The sequence below is a fragment of the Ambystoma mexicanum genome, chromosome 1p (assembly GCF_040938575.1).
Source record: "Ambystoma mexicanum isolate Mex_15411 chromosome 1p, UKY_AmexF1_1, whole genome shotgun sequence".
Lineage (NCBI taxonomy): Eukaryota > Metazoa > Chordata > Amphibia > Caudata > Ambystomatidae > Ambystoma > Ambystoma mexicanum.
The window spans coordinates 1,458,214,337-1,458,236,895 of NC_090921.1; the positions used below are offsets into that span (position 1 = coordinate 1,458,214,337).

The window sequence follows — 22,559 nt, forward strand, 5'->3', positions numbered from 1 at the left end:
AAGTACTCTGGGGGCTTGGTGGGGTGATAATCAGACGCTAAAGTGACATCATTACTGTGATCATCTAAACACTGCTGCGCCTGCTGCTGTCCTCGGCTAATTATTACGTGCTCAAACAAAGCCACACTGGCCCTTGCTGTGCATGTAGCACCTGGACCCCTATCTGTCCTGCCGTGGTTGGCGCCCTCCCTCCCAATGCAGAGCTGAGATCCTTATTTTTGCTACAAGGCAAGTAGTCAGTTTCAACATCCTTAATGGCATTAGCAGAAAACCCTATTGCCGAGGACCCAAAGGATGCCCAAACCTACCACTGGACCCCTCCAGCGTGTGAGTGCTGTAGTAATACAATGGAGGAGCTATTAATACCGAGTCTAATGGCACTGAAGTTACCAACCTTCAGAAGGATAATGGACTGTTTCACTCCTAGCGGGATGCAAAGTCGCCAACTGCTTATGTCTGCAGTGGGCCTTCAACTTGTTGAGCTATCTTTCGTTGGGCTCTAGAGTTAGAAATCCACAATTCAAGTCTTAAAGTCATTTCTTGTTTGAGGTTTGCAAGGCGCCATACTCCGGCTGCACTTTTCAATGTGGTTTCAGTTGGTCAATGGCCCTCATTACAACACCGGCGCTAAACCATGGCGCTATTAGCACCATGGTTGGTGCCGGTGTTGTAACGAGTCCGCCATGGTGAAATGGGGAAATACCCCCCATTCCAAGGTTGGCGGGCTGATATTTCCCCATGGCCCTTCCCCATTCCCATTTTTGCCCTATAGGGCTCAATGGGAATGGGGAAATCGGCAATTACGGTACCGCAAATTGCAGTACCGTAATTGCCTGCGAGGTCCCTTTGCGGGTCCCTACTTTAAAGGCTGGACCCGACCAGCCGTTCAGGTCGGGTCCCGCAAAGGGACCTCGTAGTAAGGTGCTAAGTGGTTAACGGCGCCGCAGCCTTTTACGGCGCCGTTAACCACTTAGCGCCTGGGTCGTAATGAGGCCCAATGTGTGTACAATGTTAAGATGATTACACACGCTTTGTGCAAGTGGTCCAGGCAAGGATAAGTGCTGCCTGGGACAACGTGACAACCCAAAATCCTTCCCCACACTCCACGCAGTCTAATTTTAAGCCAAAAGGGCACCTCCTTCCGTGCTCTTGGTAGTATTTCCTTGGTGTAGAACCAGCCCCAGCCTGAAGCAATGCTTGCTTACAATTTCCTGTTATATAGTATCAAGAACTACAAGTTAAAAACAAATAAGGTACCTGGGGGTGGCAGTGCATTGGGTTATACCTCCATATTAGAGTCAGGCATCTGGGAGCCCATTTTAGCTGACTGTGTGATATAGGCCTGGAGGAAGTCTGACAATCTAAATATCCCAGCCTCCCATTGGCAGTCACGCTATTAAGCAACATGCAGAGTCCCAGCCCATTCACTTACCAGGGTTAGTAGAGGGAATCCTGAAGATCATGTATTTTGTTTTCCCCTTGTCACCTATGGAGGTGCCCATGTTGAGTGTATTCCCAGCACTGTCGTAATGGGGATGGGAAGTTGCCAGATTTACAGCAACATATTTTGTGTAGTCAACCTAAAGAAAAGTCAAAATGTTTAGATACAGAGGTCATACTTGGTAGAGTTTTAACCGTTTCTTTACACAATGTATTTTTTTCCCAATAGTCCCATCCAATATCACGAGAGGCAGACGGTTGGAGTAACTGTGATAATGTAAGCCTGGGTTGGCTTCTTCAGGGCGTAGGGTATTTACACACTTAGGAGTCTTGCCTTTTTATCTTTTGGGCAATTGCGTGCATCGCCTCTGCCATGTTAGTGTATTCAGGCAAGGTATGCAGTATGCAGATTTTTGGTGGCATAACATGATCTTTGGAAAAGTGAACCCCTAAGGGACATATCTCAGCACGTGACCAAGATATTGAAGAGAAACGTGACTATTATTGGACAATTGTTTTTACAAAATAGGACATGTTTGTTATCGATCTGACAAGCAAAGCTCTAAGAAGTTCTAGGCTAATATTATCGCAAATCTTCAAGGAAGCCGCATTACCAGAGGGATGAAGGCAAGAAATAAGGCATTTGTGCTGTCTAAAGTTTCAACACTATAATGGGTGCATGTTGACCAATTATCATCAAATAAGCAGAACGGCAGACTCCTAAAGAAAACACCACGGACCATAAGCAACCAACTAAGCAAAATGATGTTTCTTGGTACAGCACACGCAACAAAATGTGTAAGCGGGAGGCAGTTCGCCCTTTTATCAATTTGCTAGTCAGGAGAGACCTCATCGCAAACCAACCTATTTCTTTTTACATCAAAGTTATTTAGTAATGACAACAGTTATATTTTGCCTCCTTCACACCTGTATATGACAGTAGCACATACAAAGATGCTTCTTGAGAGTAGCGGAAAAAAAAACATGTGTATGGTCCTCATTACAAGTCTGCCGGTCTGGAATTAAGGGTGCCGGTAGCAACGTACCGGCACCCATTCCGGACTGGCAGACTACAACTGTGCCGGCCAGGGCCTATGCGCCTGGTGCTGGTGCTTCCGTCTCCCCACTCCCATAGAGTCCTTACGATTTCTGCTGCCTGAGATCCCCGGCTGCCGGGACTTGTAATGTTCCAGTGGCACTGGGATCTCAGGTGGCGGAAACAGTGTTACAGGGTTGGCGGCAATCCGACGGTGGCACCGGCGGGTTACAGAACAGGTTAAGGATGGCACAAGAATAGCAGCAAAATCGGTAAAAGTCAGATAATAACCCTGCTGGAACAGCTCTTTCTTTGTGATGTAATTCAACGCCTTAAGTGTAAGCAAACACAAAACATGCTTTTATAAATCTATAAATACATTGCAATTCATAGAACACTAGCAGCCCTTCCCAGTAGGTCATTGTATCATAAGCTTTATATGTGAGAGTCGCATTATCAGGTGTGATATCACTTCCAGTATATATTTTAGTCAAAAGAATGTTAATCTTGTCTTACAGAGCAAAGCACCTTTTCAAAATCTAGAAAACAAATATAAATCCTTTTCTGATAGAAGGTTATCATTAGTGCACTCCTATTGTACTTACAAAATACCCGTGTAAAGGGGAAAGGAGACAAATAGTACCAGAGGGAATTTCAGCCTGATTTGCATAAAATCAAAGCGCATTTTGGGAACATAATTATCACAAAAGATCTTTAAGTTTGATGTATATGTCCGTGAAAAAAGGGCTGCATGCTTAAATAATGAAGATTCACAAGGTTGTCTAAACGATTATCTGATATGAGCAGCACAGATCTGGATGCTGAGTATGCTTGGAACATTGGACTTTCAAAGGCATTTTAGCCTCTTTTGATATACCACCCTTCACAGACCTTTTTGAAATTGCTCTCAGCCAGTACATTTTCAAGATCTAGGGTGGGCATTTATCCCCATAAGACTTTCAAAGATCTAATACGCATTTCTTCATTGGCAGACAACATTAGATCATGTCCAAATCTATCACTGTCCACTGGGATTGTACCAGAGGAGCTTAAACTTGCCTTCATTTCACCACTTTTGAAAAAGCTGTAAGCGGATCCTGCTGATCCACGGAATTTTATTCTTACATGGCCAAATACCTCTAGACTGCAGTTGTTGAACAGCTACACCACTTTCCTCAATCTTAAGAACTATAAAATGATGCACAATTTGGTTTTCGTCCCCTTCATGGGACAGAATCAGTTATCACCACTATCTTGGATCACCTACGATGGGTGGTTTATGCTGGCAATTTCAGAGCCCTGATCCTTTTGGAACTATGGGTCACCTTTGACCCTGTAAGCCACTCAATTTTTCTTTCCGGACTAAATAACTTGGGAGTGAAAGGGAGAGTTCTTGGCTGGTTTGAGTAATTCCTGTTCAAGAGATGTCAAGTGTTTCATATCCAGCCTTTCAAGTATGCAGAGGTTTCTCTAAATTGCGGGTTTCGGCAGGGCTTTACACTGTATCACGTGCTCCAGATAAGATCTGGAAGTGGGAGTATTCCCAATGGGAGTATTTTATATGCTGGTTAAAATATGTTTAACTGGAAAACGAAAATGTTTTTGCAATGGTTTTTTCTTTGCACCTAGTTATTCATGCACATAAAAGATAAAGGCTTACTTCTTCCCATCAGGAAGCAATAATAGTAGTTTCTTCCTGTGGTTCTATGTGCACTACTGATCCAAACATTTCCATGGAGTAAAAGTGGCTGATAAACCCCTTATCTGTAGGACTGACTGTGTATGCTATTGATTAACATTTATTTCATACCATTGATCACTCTGAATCAACCTTTTAAGATTAAAGTGCTAAATTACGCAGCGGATACACAGCCTATTTTCAGCTTAACACATCCATGCACTCCATCACATTCAGCAGCATTTGCAGACATTTGACTTATGCCGCTGGATGTGCAAGAATTTCCTGAAATGTAATCCTTCTAAGACAGAGGGCCTCATTACGGGTTTGGCGGTAGCCATGCCGCTATTGGCGGCATGGCTGCCACCAAAACCGGGTCCGAGTTCCCTGAATGGGGAATTATGGGGCCATTCCGAGTTCGGAGGGCCCGGTAATTCCTCCCTCTGGGAACCCGGACCCGGACCTTCCCCATTCCCATTCGAGCCCCCATAGGGCTCAATGGGAATGGGAGAGGGAGTTAGCTAACAACGGGCCGATTACGACCGGCCCGTTGTTAGCTCCCTCTTCCCCTTTCAGGACCCGGTAACGACGCCTGGTTTTACCAGGAGTCCTTACTGAGTCCCGCGAGGGGACCTCGTAATCGTGCGGAATAGTGTTAACGGGTCTGCATCTATTAGCGGAACCCGTTAACCCATTCCACACGGGTCGTAATGAGGCCCAGAGTCTTTTGATAGGGACATACATAGATATGTGGACTGTAACTCTCTCGGCATCGGGATCATCTGCGCCTTTGCACCAAGCTAGTGATAACAGTAAAGAACTCAAAGGTGCTTTTCGATGAGAAGGTAGCTGTGGCTCCTCAGGTGACCAGCTTAGTTCAGAAAGGTTTCTACAATTTGAAGCTTCTGAAAAGGATATTCCCCTTTCAAAATTTTCCAAACAAAGCCAAAGCCCAAGTGATGGTCTTACTTTTGTCACACTTGGATTGTTTTAAAAGTATCTTCTGTGGTGTACCAAAAGACCTACATTATCAGCTTCAATGATTGCAGAATGCTGGAGGGTGAGCTCATAGCTAAAAAAAGACAGATCATATCTTCTCTGACCACCGATTCCTAGCAAAAAAGAGCAGAGTTCAAGAGCCTCTAAAAACACTCTGCTGTTTGTGCCTAAGTTCAGACTTTCTAGGCATGGTGGTTGTGCTTTTTCTGCTCTGCTGTAAAACTCTGGAACTCCTTCCCCGAAGTGATCGGGAGGTCTGTAGAGCACTCACCCTTTCAAACAAAATGAATACCTATCTCTTCCTGTGATTAAATTATGTTGCCCTAGTTGCATCTTTAGTGCCAAGAGGCCACTGCCCTGGCAACAGAGCGTGCTGTTCAGGAGAGACTAACACAACATAACAAATCACTAATTACATAATGCATGCTGGGCCTGGTGCTCATCTCCTTTTTTCCAACACTCACCTAAATATAAAAATGTTTGTAACATTGCACCTTATGAACGGATTCGCACATCCTTAGGGCACAGCCATTCTATCCTATGGGATGGAAGGTCAAAGAGCTGTCCCCGCCAGGCATTGCACATTCTCTGTCCCCAATGCACGGACATCCTATGAGAATTATATATGTTCAGGATATAGGTGGGAGTAAGTCCTCCTGCTTGTAAAAGGATGATCAGCAGGTAATATTAAATGGGATTGACAGTGTTTTGCAGTGTGGCTATGTGTATGGATGTTGTTAACATAATTTGTGTGTGCGTTGTTGAGGAAGTGTCAGATATATGTGTACGTATGTGCTTTGGAAAGGGTCCAGCATGCATCTAACCGAGATGACATACAGCTCACCCCCTTCACAGATTTGGTCTATAACAAATACAAATGCAGTTCTTGCCCTTGATATTTGTAATCACCATCGAGAAGCAATGTGTCATTGGCCGAGATCTGAGCGGCTGCATATGGCTCACAGAAGAACTGCTGTCTTTGCTGCTTCCCACGTTCTTCTCCCAAATATAGAAGTGAAAGACAAGCAGAACAGTGGTGGCTATTTTGTAATGACAGCCTTAGCCACTGTTTTGGACAACAAATTACTTACTATATTCAATCATTAATTACCTAAATGTAAGTGCATGTATGACTATTTTTATATAGTGTTTATGTAGTGTTGGAATTTGATGTAAAAAAGAAAGATTAGCAGAACAGTGGTGGCTATTTTGTAATGACAGCCTTAGCCACGGGTTTGGACACCAAAGTACTTATTATATTCAATCATTAATTACCTAAATGTATGTGCATGATTGACTATTTTTATATTGTGGTTATGTGGTGTTGGAATTTGATGTAAAAAAATTAGCTACCGATTTCTACGCAGAAAAATATGTTACAAGCAATCTGACGGAACTCTGCATTCACAAATACATTAATTACATTTGATAATGAATGCAGCAATAATGCATGACTACGGGGCTCGTTACAAGTTTGCCGGTATCCCTTAAAAGTGTTTGTAATGCTGTGAACCCACACTTTTACAGGACCGGCATAGTATGGGTTACACAGAACCCACTTGCCGGAATTACCGGCGCCTCTAACAACTCTCACGGAATTACCGGCGCCGGTAACACAGGCAATATATAAATCAGCAACGCCGGAAACATGTGTCAGTAATACCAGCGCAATGATATCACCGGCACATTATAAGCATGGACCTAACAGTAATAAAGGCAGATATTTGCAGGTATTACCGGCAAATCCATGCCGGAGACACCACCACTTCAGAACTGCTGTAAATGGACTCAGGTGGAGGAAATAAGGCCACGGGTGCACACAATCCACCCAATGCACACATGAATACTACTAAAGGGCCACACCCACCCCAAAAACACTTCCCAACACAACCATGCTGCCACTCATTGTCGTTTCCAGGGACTTGGAGGTTCTGCATGCTGATCTGCAGCAGATGGCACTGGAGCAGAAACAGTGGCGACAGGAGGCCAGGGACAGAAAGAGGAGGAAGATGAGGATGGGATATAGGTGATGGAGGTGGCAAGGCAGAGGTATGCCGTGATCTCTTCCACAAGGGCCAAACCCTGGGCCCTCACAGACAGCAGGATACACACCATGTACAGCCTAGACAGGGAGACCATTCATGAACTCGTAACCCTCATCCAGGATGACTTTGGGAGCTGGATCGGCATCAGGACAGCCATAAGACTGCTGTTGAAGCTGGTGTCAGTCCTGCACTTCCTGGTCACTTGCACGTTGCAGCAATCTGTGAGCCAGCTGCATGGCACAACACAGCCTCTGGCATCTCCAGAGTGCTGGTGCAGGTACTGGAGGCCCTCCTGCGCCATGTGGGCCAGCAGATCGCCCTCACAACCAGCAAGGCACAGCTAAACGCCACCAATGCCCGCTTCTATGCAATTGCTGGCATGCCCAATGTGTTGGCAGCATTGGACTGTATGCACGTAGAGCTGGTGCCCCCGCACAGCTCAGAGGAGGTCTACAGGAACCAGAAGCAGCACCATTCTCTCAATGTCCAGGTGCCCTATGACGCTGACCTGACCATTACACACTGCTGTACCTGGTTCCCACGATCAACCCACAACTCAATGGTCCTGTGGAACAGCACCCTGCCGGCTTACATGGTGTGTCACGGAGGACAATGGACCTGGATGTTGGGTAAGTACATGTACATTTACACCTACATTGCAGCATGTGCCACAGGCAAATGGGGTGTGGGGTGTCACAAATGCATGTCCGGCAAGCACTCTGCACAGGCCGGACCAACCTGTGCACACCTCAATTGACAGTCCACAACACACACAGAGTAGCATATGACTGATGATTTAGCAGTCAATGACCAGGCCATTACAAACCCAAAAGGACATCCACATGCCATGCATGACAGGTACCAGAATGCAACACTGCCACCCCTCCAAAGGAAGTGAATCAGTAGAGCCAAGAGATGTATGTCCTGGTGAGACATGGGGCATGCATGTACAGACTGACCGTTGAGATTCCGCTGTCAAAGGCAACAACACTGCCGAGCATCATTACTCACACATGTAACCCTGTTGCCACTTGCAAAGTCTCTTTGTGCTCTGGCGGGTCTGCAATGGTAGTAGTCTTGGGGCATATTGTTAGTGGGATTGAGAGGGAGAAGAGCAAGAGAGCTCTGATGTACTGTTGGCAGCTTCAGTTTCGATGAACCGGTCACTGAGCGTTAGGGACTTTTGTGCTTGGTAACTGTCATGTGGTACTGATACATGATTGTGTATGGGTTGTTCTCATTGTGGGTGTCGTGAAGTGTGTGCAGTCAGTGGTGCAGCAGAGGTAAGGTTAGTGGCAATACATTTCCTACCCCCTGTAATCTGTCTCAGGAAGCAAAACCCAGCATACATATCTCACACAGTGCCTATTTCAGGGGGCAACAGGGAGCATAAGGTTCAGCTATACCATTAGACCAGATGCATGGTGTGGCTAACCGACACATACGGGCTAAGTGTAATATATGGGAAATTTACACAGTTCTGCTAAATGTAAGATAGGGCAAACCTTATGTTCTTATCCCTTGCAGGTGACTCTGGATACCCACTGCTTCCACGGCTCATGACCCCTCTGAGGGATCCCCAGATGCAGGTGGGAATGGCCTACAACAGGGTGCATTTGAAGTCCAGGGCAACCATTGAGCGTACCTTCGGACTCTTGAAGGCAGGGCAGGTTTCAGATGCCTACACTGGTCTGGGAGTCCACTTGTGTACAGGCCAGAGAAGGTGTGGCAAATAGTCTTGGCCTGTGTAATGTTGCATAACCTCTCCGTCAGACGCAACATACCCCTGCCCCCAGATCTGGACATTCCTCTGCCAGAGTATGATGATGATGACGATTCAGCGCCAGTCAGGCTCAGGCACGTGTGCATATAGGCAAAGGATGGCCGCATGGCTCGTCAAGAATGTATTGATCACCTTTTCTGAGTACCCCTTTCACTCTTCACTTCCCTTGCACCTGCATATGATGCACACACACACACACACACACACACACACACACACACACACCATAAACACGTGCACCAAAAGAGGAATGTCCACTCATTGCTTCAAGTGTTAACTATTATATATTGAAATTACAATTCCCTGTGGCTCCCTCCCACTCCCCACATACTCTGTCCCCACACAACCCTCCCCCTTACCACACACCCCCTCCCACTTCCCACACACCCTGTCCCTACACTCCCCTCCAGCTCCCCATGAACCCTGTCCTCACACAAATCCCTCTCCCTCCCCACACACCCTGTCCCTACACACTGTAACACCCAAAGGTTACAGTGGACCTCATTACAAGTTTGACAGCAACCTTGCCGGTAGAACCTGCAGGCTGCCACCAAATTTGCGCATTTTTCTGGCACCAGCAAATGGGCAATTACCGGGTCATTACGGCCCCGCCAGACCCGGTAATTGCCCATTTGCAGGCGCCGGAAAAAAATGCTTCCCATGGGGAGGTTGTATGCACCGGCACCCTTAAGAATGGTGCCGGTGCATTCGACATGCTCTGCTCGAGGGTGCCGGTACGCCCACCAGGTCAGACCTGGCAGGCGGGAAGGCACCCGCCAGCAGAACTCATAGTTTGCTGGTTCGGTAGCAACGGTACCAGCAAGCTTACCGGTACCGTTGTTACCAGACCGGCAAACTTATAATGTGGGCCAGTGTCAAACACAAAACTGACACAGCAGGAGTTCTTTTTTAGGCCACCAGGCCCTTGGATTTCCCAGGAGTGGTAGATATTTTCTGGGAGCGGCACCACAGGCTGCCCTGCTTGAGCTCCTTGGGGTGGTCATGGTTGAGGGCGGGTAAGACCCCTGGGCCCTCAAGTGCTCCAAGGTGACCTGCGGGCTGTGGGAGGGGGACTCAGCCTTTGCGGAGACCCCCTGATTCCTCTCCCGGGCCCTTTGGGCGAGTATGACGATGGCAGCAGAGGTGGCTGCTGGCCTGAATGCACTCCTGCAGGAGCCGCAGCTCATTCAGCTGCTGCTGGACCATATCAGCCATTGCCCCGTGCCGGTCCTCTAGGGCACTGATCCAAACATCCATTTCACGGATGTTGGGGCTGTGCAGAGATTTGCCAGGCCAGACAACGGGGTTGGGTAGGGAGTGTGCTTGTCCTCCTCATCCTCCTCCTCCATGCCGTTCTTGCCATGATAGGGCGGTGGCTGGTCTGGCATTGGTGGGGTGTAGGGCATGGGAGGCATGGTGGCACCACTGACGATTGGTGTGATCTGGCTGCAGCTGGCAGTGGCGGCTATGCAGCTGTCACAACAGGTGGTGTTGCTTAGGCCAGTTGCGCAGCCGTGACGACATGTGGTGGTGGAGGTGGCTGGATCGGCTGTGCAGCACTCATGAAAGGTGATGGTGGGGGTGGTTTGGCGGGCTGTGCACCTCTCACGACAGGTGGTGGTTGTTGGGCCGGCTCTTCAGCACTCACGACAGGTGGTGGTTGGGCTGCAGGAGGGGGAGGTGGTGGTGCTTGCGCTGCCGAAGGTGCTGATGCGGCCTTCCCGCCTGCCCGTGCCCGGTCAGATGACTTATCAGCCTGTTAGGGGAGTTTTCCTAAAGTCCCACTTGGAGGTAAGACTTTCATAAGCTATCCCAATGGTTTGTAGATCCCCAACTCTTAGTATCAGTATCCACTATTTAGATACCTTGATAGAGTGGCAGAGCAGTCAGGCTTATTTTAAGAGGACGATATGCACTGTAGGTAAGTACACTGAAACCAGCTAGAAATGCACTTCAAAGAAACACTTACACATACATTTATATTAAAATATAGATTTTTTATATTTAAACAAGAGTCACTCCTAAATACTTGGTACGATAAACCAACACACATAGGTATACTTTTCAATACTTTCAAAGGCCCATTTCTTAGTTGGTAGTTGCTGAACGCTTACAATTATTACAGTAGTTTGACAGTTCTATCTGTAATAACACGCACCCTCAAAGTAATACGCCACTTGTAGTTAGTCTGCATACACATACAAGATAGTGATTTTTGGGAAGGAAACAGTTGGTTCGTTTTATCATAGCAGAACTTTGGGTTCTAGAGGCAGTTTCCCTGCAAAGCAAGTCTTTAAAGTCCAAAAACGCAACCCTAGCTAAAAGGTAGTTTGGAGAGGCTTAAACTCTTGAAAAGCAACCGAAGTCCAAAGTTCCTGTGGATACTTTCTAGTCTATAGGAAAGAAGATTTAACCAATGTTGGAGATCCTGCTAAAGGACTCGCTAAAGGGACACAAGCAGCGGCTTGAGTCCGAGGTAAGAGGCGGTTGCCCTGGACACCTCTATGTGCACTCCATTGCTCTGGAGTGATATTCAGTATCTTAAGTTTGAAGAAAACATTTGTAGTGGATGCTCCACGATGTTGCAGCTCTGGACCTGACCTGCGTATTCCTTGGTCTAATAACGAAAGGCAGGACAATGGATGGGATCTCTCAGCAGCAGTCTTGAGGGAGGACCTCTGGCACGGCTTTCATCAACTTCTTCGGTCACTCTGTAGGTTTGGCGCCTTTTCTGCAGCACCAACAAAGGACGCAATTCGCCTGGTCAATCTTCTTCGCGTCCTGTAGTTCTGCATTCTGATGAGGGGGTCTGGGCGAGTTGGATCGGATCTCTGGAGCGTCCTTGAGGGCTCAGCAAAGATTTGGACAGATTCGGCCTTTCCACACCGATACACTCGAAATGGGCAGCAAGTTTCCTGGTATTGGGGTTCTGCAGCTCTAGAAACTCACAGGACCTCGGGAGATGGCTCAAATCAAAGTTCGTCTGGGAACTGGTTGTTTCCACCAGTCAAAGGCAAGGGAAGGAGTCATTCCTCCTCGGAGTTCCTCTATTGCACCGAAAACAGGGTCAGGGGAGCAGGGGCCGGTTTGTGGTCTTGCAAAGGGTCTGCATGCGTCTCTGGCCATCTTCTTCTTTGGTTACTTCAGCTTCCAGTGGTCGACTTGCTTTTCACTCCAGGAGTCTCCCGTTTCATACAGTTCCAGCACACACTCCTCTGCAATCTCTCTCAGCAATTTACAGAAAGGGTTATGTGGCTACCCCCAGTGGGAGCTGGTTCTATTCACGAACTCTGGCAGAAAAAGGACGGGGGTGGAAAACTCCTCCCCCACTTCCTGCCTGCCCAGACACTCTGGAGTCTAGGCCGGGTCAAGGGTTCCCACCAAAGGCACAACACACACACAGGCCTCCTCCCCCCAGAATGGTAGAAGAAGGGCTAACAAAGAATAACCATGCTAGAAATGGTGAAAAAAGAAGGGAGGCCCCAAGTTGGTACTTGGGTGCCCCTATTGTGCACTACTGGGGCTATGGACTGTGGTAGAAAAATCACACAATAGTTAGTAGAACACGTCCTCTGCCACCAGCCATAACTAGGAGAATGTCTATTTGACTAAAAAGTCACAGGAGGAGAGAGAAGGGGGATACTTGGTATCCCTTTGACATTCCACATAAGGTGGTGTATGCCAATCTCTCAGACTATAATGTTTTAGGAGAGATTCTTCTATCCTTAAGAACTGTAGTTACTCTAGGATATGGAAATTATCTTAAAGAAGGACTCCTAGGGTCGCCAGCAACACTGCTCATAAGGAGCTGTGTGCTGCAATAGTAAAATACAGATGCCTTTAAGAGGCATGGAGAAAATAGACTCCATAGTATAGGTAAAATACAAAGAAAAGAGTTCCAAAAGACAGAGCCCACAAGAATGAATGCGTGGAAAAAGGCTCCACTCTTTCAGGTTTAAAGAAAAAGGTCCGGAAGTCGAGAGGGGGGTGAAGCATACAAATGATACATCTCTCTAACACAGCTGTGTCACTGTCAGAGGATGTGCCTGTTGTGGTGAGATTAGCATACTGTTAGTCTTCAGTGAGTGCATTACACTCATGCTACATTGTGTGTGTCCTTCTCTAGTCATGTTGTTTGGTTGATCGGTTTGCTCTGATGTGTTCTTCAACATGTGGGTGGTGGGACTGTTGGTCTACCATGGTGGTTTGTTGTTGTGTGTGGGGGGGGGCTTATGATTCCTGTCCTGTTTTCCCTTGGCGCACATGGGCGATCATCATGTGTCCATGTGTGGAGAAGTGCATTTTGTCTACAGTGCTTGTGCTTTGCAAAGTCTGCCCGCTACCACTTGCATGTGTGTGTGTGAGATTGACCCATTTCCTGTGACTGACATGTGTTGGACCTGTTCCCTTGCCCATTTAGAGTTTCTCTGCCTGGTGATTCATTCGTTTGGATGAGAAATTGACATTTACATGGGGTTTTTTGTACTTAGCTCCATCGCCTTGGGTCCCGGCTCCAGCCGCTGCTGCCCTTGACTCCCACCATGTGCAGGATGGACTTGTACGTCTCCTCCCAAGGCATCAGGGTCGGGGTGCCACTGCCCCTCCTCCTGTGGCAGAAGATTCCCTCAGATGGGTGGCCAGGATGTTCCTGAACTGGAGCGCAGGTCATCCCACCGCTTGTGGCAGTCACGTGGTGTGCACTGGACGGGCCCCACTGCAGTCACCTTGTCGGCCACCTCCGACCAGATGGCCGACTTCCTCCTCTGACTGGTCCTCCGATTGCCAGCCCCAAAGAGTTACTCTGCATTTTCCATGACATTATCTGTGAATGCAGTGAGCTTAGGCGGCACTATTGATTTGCCACTCCCTGGCATATCTGCTGTGTTGGAAGGGGTGATGGCAGCAGGAGGTGGCTGATTTTAAGTGGATTCTGTTTTCAAAATGGCTGCCAAAGAGGTTCCCATTCCTTCTACGACTCTTTTTTCGGTGTCGGTAATTCTGGCGCTGGAAATTCCAACTTTTGAATTATCGGCACTAGTGATTCCAGCAGTCTGGGTGCCGCTATCGTTGCTTCTGGCACATTTCTGCCGGAATCACCAGCAAAATTTGATATTTGCTAACAATTCCAGCATAATGGTAGTACCATTTCCGGCGATGGGAAAAGCATGTAGTATCCTGGTAATTCCAGAGATCGGTTTGCTGGTAACAGTACTACTGGCACGCAGGAATTACCACTGTTTTTCCGGAATACTCTAATGAGGGCCATACATGAGACCAAAATGTAGGCAGGGTTTGTTTTCTGATAGCTCTGTGCTTGTCTTTTGGATGGTGCCATTGTGAGGAGTAACACTGGATAACTAAGTTCAATGCCAGTCAATTCCGCCATTTTAATTGGGGATTTACCCAGCTCATTTCTCCTACATAGGCAAGCATTTCTAACAATATAGAAAAGCAATTTGTATACATTTTGGTTAGAAGTACTGTATCAATCACAACAAACACATCCTGTGGGCATGTCTGTGCTATTTTCAAAATGTTCAAACGTCAGTGGTGGGGTGTGTCTGAAAACATATGCACACAGTCCTCTGCAATCCCACGCAGACACACATACAAACACAGTGAGCATGTGCAAGTGTTCTGATAATACTTTTTCAGATCGTTTTTGCATGTACTGATCAATGCAAATTCACTTGCTAAGCTGCTGAGGAGACTGAGCTGAGTAGCAGTATTCTAATTCTCAATACCATTGCTACACACAAAAATAGGCTGCATAAATAGTTCTCAAGAGTACTGTAGGGTTTAAGCTCCATGAGAAAGACATCTTTTAAAAATGGATTTTGAGGAGCATGACCTTTTGGGCTGAAGCGTCACTCCACTTGGGCTGATTCCTCCCCCTGTGATGGTGGTATTACATGGAGTGCAATGTGTCATCCCCCACTGTCATGGACCGAAAACACCCGAAAAGATTTGACCGACTTTGTACAGTAAAAGAATTTCAAAGTGCCAAAATACCAAACATGTGGAGCGGGGGTGTCCCCCATCCACATGTTTGTATTTTTGGGCTTTGGGGGGTGCATGGGTGTCCCCCGCTTTCCTTGACAGTAGAAGCAACTGACCCAAAAAGAAATAAAATGAAAACAAAAGAAAAAGACACCCTGTGACCTCAGATCCGACCCACGTTACAGGGATAGATCTGATGTCACAGGGGAGCAGAAGCGGCGGCGGGGAACAAAAAGGTAAGTAGGGGAATGGGGTGGGCTTGGTGTACAGCAAAATCTGATTTGTTTTGCCGAAGTAAAAACCGATTTGCTGTGAAATTGACTACAGTGAATTCCGCTGCAAATCTTTTTACTTCGGTCAAACAACCCAAATCCGTCATGGACTGGGGCCTCGACAGCGTATCTCGCTCCATAAATAAAGCGCCGGAGCAAAGCACATCCGGTGAATGGTAGCAGCCCGTCTCATAGGGGCCATCTTATTATGGCTGTTTTGCTGCATTTGTTCACAGAATCTTTCCGGAGGTTCCAGTTTAGGGTATACTTTTTTTTATGTTGTAGGTTCTGGAAGGAGTGGGGTCGTATAGAAGTGGGTATGGGGTGCATGCCCCCATAAACATGCCACAACAAATACATGGAAACGGCCGCGATAAATTGACCACGTATGAGTTGTGCCCGATCCCTGGAGAATGGAGACCCTGCCACGCAGGGCCTGCTGCTGGGAGGATCTGGCCTCGCTGTGAGGAGGGCAGCAGCTGAAGAACAGACGCTCCATCCGTAATGGGACCAACGCAATTCTCTCTCTACAGTGATAGTATAATGTCAATGAACCCAATGGGGAAGGGGGAATAGCCATTACCGCCCAACCCTTGTTCCGGCGCTAATAGCACCGGACGGTCGGCTGATAGCGCAAATATAGTTGGGCGGTATACTGCCCAACTCGTGATGAGGGCCAGTATGTGTTGCAAGCTGAATTCTGGATCCTTTAAAGGAACAGGATGCCTGAGTGACTTGCCACTAGCTTTACCAAGGGGAGAAAATGTGCAACTGGCTAGCCATCCATAAAAAGTCACCTGCCCCCTCAATTCTATACCTGCACACACACCACATAATTTCTTACTCACCAAGAGTCAATTATCACTAGCCAATGTTCAGTGCACATTTGAGCCCTGCCTGTTCTAAGCACATCAGTTTCATTGCCCGTTAAAAGTACAGACTTTCCTTGTGGGCCTCATGCAGCGAGCCCCTGCTTCCTGCCTGTGGCATGTGGGGTAATCGGGATCTTCCCCGCATTGCCCCTAGGCTCAGCATCACAGAGTTTATGATGTCATGTGAGCCTCTTTATATCTCACCATCCACTCTCCGGATCAGTCAGAGCACTTAGTCAAAGGAGTGATAAAGTGGGTGGCCTTAGTTACAGTTCCTTCCAGCACCACTGGCCTTGAGAAAGCTTCTCTGCATGTAAAAGAATCTTCTTTTTCCTTGCACGCAGCTTGCATTTGTGTATTGTTTCGGTCTTGAATGCTTTAAACATATAACCCCCAAACTAGGGACGGTATGTTCATGATGAATGGGAGAGCATGAATCTTCATCTATGGACTTATTCCCAAAGATTATTTGGCAAATCCAGTAGACACAAATACAATTACAGCCTTTATGCCCTCCCTCAAAAAATACATTCTGTGTGATAGGCTTTTTGTTGAAAATATATGACTCGTCACATAGTATAGTACTCGCCCTCCTTTGCTTATTCACATACAGTTTTCATTGCCAGCAGGGATTCAAATCCCACACTGCAAACAGTGGACATTGAAAATCTCATTCGTAGGACAAAGTGATGGGCTTGTTTTGAAAGGTATAAAGAGTCTGTGCCGTACCTTCTCCAGCGTCTCCAGAGTCTTCGGGTCAATCTTCCTTATGTAGTTTGTCTCTGTGGTGGCATAGAAGTCTTCACCACATTTTATGATGTTGATCAGGCAGTTGTCAGTGAAATCAGGGATGGCATGTGACAGGTAAGAGGCGGCCCTAAAGAAAAACATATGTTGGAGTCAGTGTTAGAAGTGCTTCCTCAGAATGTTTTTTTAAAGGCAGGTTGGAACTTCTCTGAAACAGGACCTTGCGATATCAAAGAAGAAAGTATCAGCACACAGTAGTTGCAAACATCAGAGCGGAAAAAGTACTTAAATGTAACAAAAATGGACCAGCAAATGTTATCAGATCAACACTAAAAAAAGAAAGGACGACTAGCGAATAGTGTGGTGAGATTCTGGAGCTCACTATAGTCTTACATGGAAATAGGAAAACAAAAATTATTTTTAAATTTTTTTTTTATTGTGCCTTTAGTTTATATTCCGTTAAGAAAAAACGTTTGCACATTTGATACAGAAAAATAAAATACAAATTCACATTTGTCAATTCACATAATAAAAATAGGTCATCGAAAATCACAATGATAATTTTTCTTGCAAAAGTCACCTACTTTCGAAATTATTGACCTGCTTTAGAAATTAGTATTTTTTTCTATTTCCATGGTGGGGGGCAGTCTTTAAATAGAATTAATAATATTTTGAGAGGGGGTGGTCAATACAAGAAATGATATTTATTCCATTCTAGCACTAGCAATTAAAAAAAACAATTCTATTATACCAGCCCTTTGCTAGAAATTGTGAAAATAATATTTTTTTATGTTTCCAAGGTAGAACCTTTAAAAAAAATATTTCTAGAGCGTGCGATTTCTGGAGGGTAGCCTTCCCACACATTTTCTTTTCTATTTCTAGAAGGCAGTTTAGACATGGGCAGGGGATTTCTAGCATCCGTGAAACAACTATTTTATTTCTTTTTCTAGCCTGCCCACCTTCCTGAAAGGGAAGTATGTTTATAAGTAAACTTGTCTCACTCACCTGGTGGTCCTTTTCGAGACCCATGAAGTAGGGTGGGGCATGCATATGATGGCAGCCTGCCCTCTCTCACAGTGCTTCCCCACTTGACATTTTTCAGTTCAAATGCTTCCTGCTTAAGCACATTTAGGGAGATAATGCATTTTATTCTGCAAAATACAGGAGTAGCGATTTAGCAGGAATGGCGGGTTGCTCGAATGACTAACCATCACTGTGCCGTCAGAACATAGACCAGGCACAAATAATAAGTTTGAAGACATGTAAGTTGCCAGGATGATTGTGCTCTCAATCAACAAAACTATGGGTCAGGATAATAAGGCTAACATTTCAGGAAGGGGTGGTTGAGGTGTGCATAAATCCAAAAAGCACAGGAATTCCCCTCTTGTGTCTGAGGTGTGAGGGAGGAGGCCAGTAGGATTCGTAGGTTACTAAACAAAGAGACTTCCAATATTTTTTCAAAGGGTTCTTCAGCCGGTGTTCCAAAATCCATAATCAAATCTGGTTGGTGCCAAAGCAAAACTCCCAACAAATCCTCCCATGTCTCCAAACCGGAAACAGTTAATCATAGTTTTGCTCCTCAAATAGGGCATCTGTTCCCCTCTGGAGGCTTCTGGAGAATGGTTCCTATGAGCCTTGGACCTCATGGCTCCTGGAATAGCAGATATTTCGGAGGCCTACCAAACCGCTACCTCCTAAGCCTTTTCCTTGTGGTTCTCTCTTGACAGAATGACAGGCTTTACTGTCAGACGTGGCCCAGGGTTGCCACTTGCTTTATGGTTTGAAGTGTTTTACTAGGGGTTATTAGGATAAATGTCGCCCTTTATCGGCCAGGCAGCGCACAAGGTCGGCACTTGCCAGCTGCTTTGGGGCAAACGTGTAGGGGGGTTAAGCAAAAAAGTGTTGCCTACTCTCGCCTTCCTCCCACTCCCCATCTTCCTAGGTGTAGTGCCCATCCTGCATGAGCTTATGCTGGCCTCCCTGCTACCCAGTGCAGTGACCTCTCACTGTTACACCCGTCTCTGGACTCCCCATGAAAATATTGTCCTCAGACCCTTGCTACGCCTACTAGATAGCTAGGTCATCTTTCCTTCTCTCGCCCCCTAAGATGTACCAACTCTAGCCCCCTCTTTAGTGTAGTGGGTCAACTTCTCTTATTTGTGTTGGTGTCTCACTGCTGTACCACAAATCTCTAGCCGACCTCCAGGATTAACCTCTAGCCCCTTCCCCGATCATCAATCCTTTTGCATGTAGCCTCTCCCACTTGTATCTCCCAGTGAATGCCTACCTCTCTAATCCTTTTCCCTGATGATATCTCAACCTTTTCCTATCTATAGCTCTCCAGTTAGGTGACTCCTTCCTTATTTATTCCCACACTATACTCGCCTCTCTCCTTCCAACCAGTTTCACTCTTCCAACAAGTGTTGCCTCTTCTACCTTTCAGATGATAGCTCTTGCTCCCTCCAAGATGTGAACCTACTTCCACAATAATTCCCTTCTCTGTCTCCAATAGCCTGCTCATGATCCTTTACGGTCAACTACCTCCGTCCAGATAAAACACAAGCTGATCAACTACAAAAACCCTCCCTCCCCACTATGTCATGCTTCTATCTTCTTACCATACACCAGTCTCCTCTACATCCAAGTCCCCGCCGTCATGCTTCACTCACCCAGGGCGTCCAGGACAGAGGTCTCCGAGTGTCTGCTGCTATCCTCCTGCCAGGTCTCCCAGATGTAATGCAGACTGACTGGATTGGTTGCTTTTGATATGCTTATCTCTCAGATCCAGGGATGAGCTTCGGGCTATAGCCTGCACCTTTATAGCAGGGATTGGGTTGACTCCTGATTGGACCATGTGCATGTGGTCTGAAAAAGGGTTTCTTGAGGAGACAAAAGGGCTGACAACCATTTTGTATTCTCTCCCAGTATCAGCTGGATCAGGGTTGGCTGCCTGTGGGTGTTTCTGCCTGTGTGACATCTTGGAACATATAAGTAGCAATAAGTGGGTCTATGGTTGTTTTAACACTGATTTCTGACTCATCGAGGTGTGTTTAGAGGATTTGCAGACTTCTCTAGCAGGTCTATGCAGACAAATGACCATTTGGGGTCTGGAATTCTGACGAATCCCAGGGTATTTTCACTGCTTCCATGGGGGAAGCCTTTTCCCAGGAGGCCAGGGAGGTGAGGCTGGTGGATCTTATGGGGAGGCAACCCCTCCATGGGACCAATGACGATAGCCTTCGGAGAACGTAGATTTCACCCGCTCCATTGTTGTCCCCATGGACCTTGTACCCCACTCAGTCCCATCTTGTCCCCCATACCTCTATGTGTTTCAGTAGAGTAGAGGGGTCCATCAATAATACTGTGACAAGGAAGAGTGAGACTTACTGAAGTAAAATCCAAATCACTACTGGCACGAGGAAGATGGAACAAGGGGGACAAAAGCCCACAGCAGAACCAAACGATGCGGTACAGCTTTCAAGAAGCAGCCTCGATCATAAAAACGGAAGAAGGACTCAAAAGAGTGTGAAGCCAGCCCGCAAGGAGCGAGGAAGGATACGCTGGTTCCTTGGTGAGGGACCTGAAGGCTGGGAGCAGAGACTCTGTGAAGGATAGAAGTGACTATCCAGTAGGTCAAAGCAGCAGGGGCCTGACCGGTGGCAAAGAGAAGTAACGCCTGGTCAGTAAAAGCCAACTGAGAACATGAACGGGCAGAGCGAAGGACATGAGGGAAGAGTCTCACACTGCAGAGCCGCCAAAGACAGAACGCTGAGTGTGGCACCGACACAGAAGCCCCGCTCTGCCTCTAGGAGAGACCAGAGGCCACGCCAAGACTTCCCGAAGGCAGGAAAAGGGTCAGACTGGCTGTTTGGGCACAAGGGGAGCTAAATGGACTAAAGAGGCACATATATGCAACCCGAGAAGAGAAACGGGATAACAGAGGAATTATACAATTTGATACGAACTTTGTGAATCACATAACTACATCCCAAGAAGCAAAAAGGGATAGTAGAGGAGTTATACAATTTGATACGAACAATGTGAATAACATGCATCCCGAGAAGTAAAAGGGGATAACAGAAGAATTACACAATTTGATGCAAACTTTGTAAATCACATAAATACATCCTGAAAAACAAAAAGGGATAACAGAGGAGTTATACAGTTTGATGCAAACTGATGAAAAAACCTATGTTGAACAGTTCTTGGTAGGGGAGTACACCAGGTCTGTTCAAGTGGGCAACAAGTGAAATCGGGACAGGGGTCCCACAGAAACAGAAGATCAGGGTCTGGGATCCATATGAATGAGGGGTGGTCCCACCAGAGCACATCAGGGTCTGAGACCCATATAGAAATGGGCAAAGTCCGTCAGAGAGGTATACAAGAGTCAAGGACTCACACCAGCACAAGGTCGAGTAGGCTGGAGCCCAGAGAAAATTGGGGAGATCCAGAGAAAGTATAAAAAGATCTGGAATTCAGAGAAATACATTTTGGAACTCTAAAATATGTAATCAAGTCTGCCAGGATAGTGAACCAGACTGGATGCCCCATTGGTGAACTGGAGATACTTGGAAATTGTGTTTTGGGAAGAGGAACGTCACAATCAAGTCTGGCAGGATAGTGAACCAGACTTAATATCACATTGGTGACCTGGAGATGTTTTTTCACCATTGCACTTATGTAAAGAGTCAAGGCTAAGGTCAGGTTTGGCAGGCTAGAGAACCTAGCCTGACAGAACACTTATGACTTATGAGCTGATGCAAGAACACAGGAAGATGTTCCCCCCAGAGGCCTGCGAACTGTGTTGTGTATATGTTGGTGTCTTGGGAAAAGGAAGGCCACAATCAAATCTAGCAGTATAGTGAACCAGACTTGATATCACTTTGGTGACCTGGTGATATTTTCGACATTGTTCTGTAAAGAGCAAAGTCTACGGTTAGGCCTGGCCGGCTAGTGAACCAGACCTGATAGAACATGTGTGAACTGAGGCAAGGACGTGTATTGTATATATAGTTAAATGAGCATTCAAGAAGTGAACTTTGAACTTGAAGATTCTTGCATCAGATTGAACCTTGCAGTCTATATACAGAATGAGAGGGGCCTCCTTCCAGATTAAGAAGACACCCACGTTTCTTTAGTTAGTTTAGAGTATGAAAGACACAGGACAGTGGACATTTTACTTTACGGACATCCTGACAGAGTCCTTAGTATTTTTGTTGAGGGAGGGCAACCCCTCATAGTAATATGGCAAGATAAGCCTTTCTATTTGTTTCACTTTAATAAAAATAAAAGTCTGTGCCAACAAACATGCCGTCACTGTGTCAGAGTCGTACTTCTGCACCCTTACAGTATTCAGAGCGGTGGCCCCCATTACTCTGAATTTTGATGGCCCCAGTACCAAAGAGGCTGGTACCTTGTTACACAGGGCAGCATTGTTATTTTACCAATTGAAGGCCTGGTGAGTGCAAGGCTTCGTAATTGTATCGGAGTCCTAAAGCAGCATTACAAAGATCTCTACTGAACAAAAGCATAAACATGGTGCATCTGAATTCCTGACTAATGATGAGGGTGCACCACTCACACAAAGTAATTTGTTTTTCAACAGTACCCTAAAAGCTCCTTATTGTACTATTGTCCTACGTGTATGGTCTTTTTTTAAAGACTAGCTCTGCTGGTGGCATGGACCC

At 46.4% G+C, this 22,559-nt stretch overlaps 1 protein-coding gene across 2 annotated transcripts in view; it reads right to left on the reverse strand.

Annotated features, from left to right (window-relative positions):
• Positions 1–22,559, reverse strand: part of BCO1 (beta-carotene oxygenase 1) — a 296,080-nt gene that overhangs the window by 151,235 nt on the left and 122,286 nt on the right. For both annotated transcript variants that reach the window (XM_069607100.1, XM_069607101.1), the window contains exons 4-5: positions 16,855–17,002; positions 1,433–1,580 (exon numbers count right to left, since the gene is read on the reverse strand). In XM_069607100.1, coding sequence (XP_069463201.1) covers positions 1,433–1,580; positions 16,855–17,002 — 296 coding nt within the window. The remainder of the gene's footprint in view (positions 1–1,432; positions 1,581–16,854; positions 17,003–22,559) is intronic.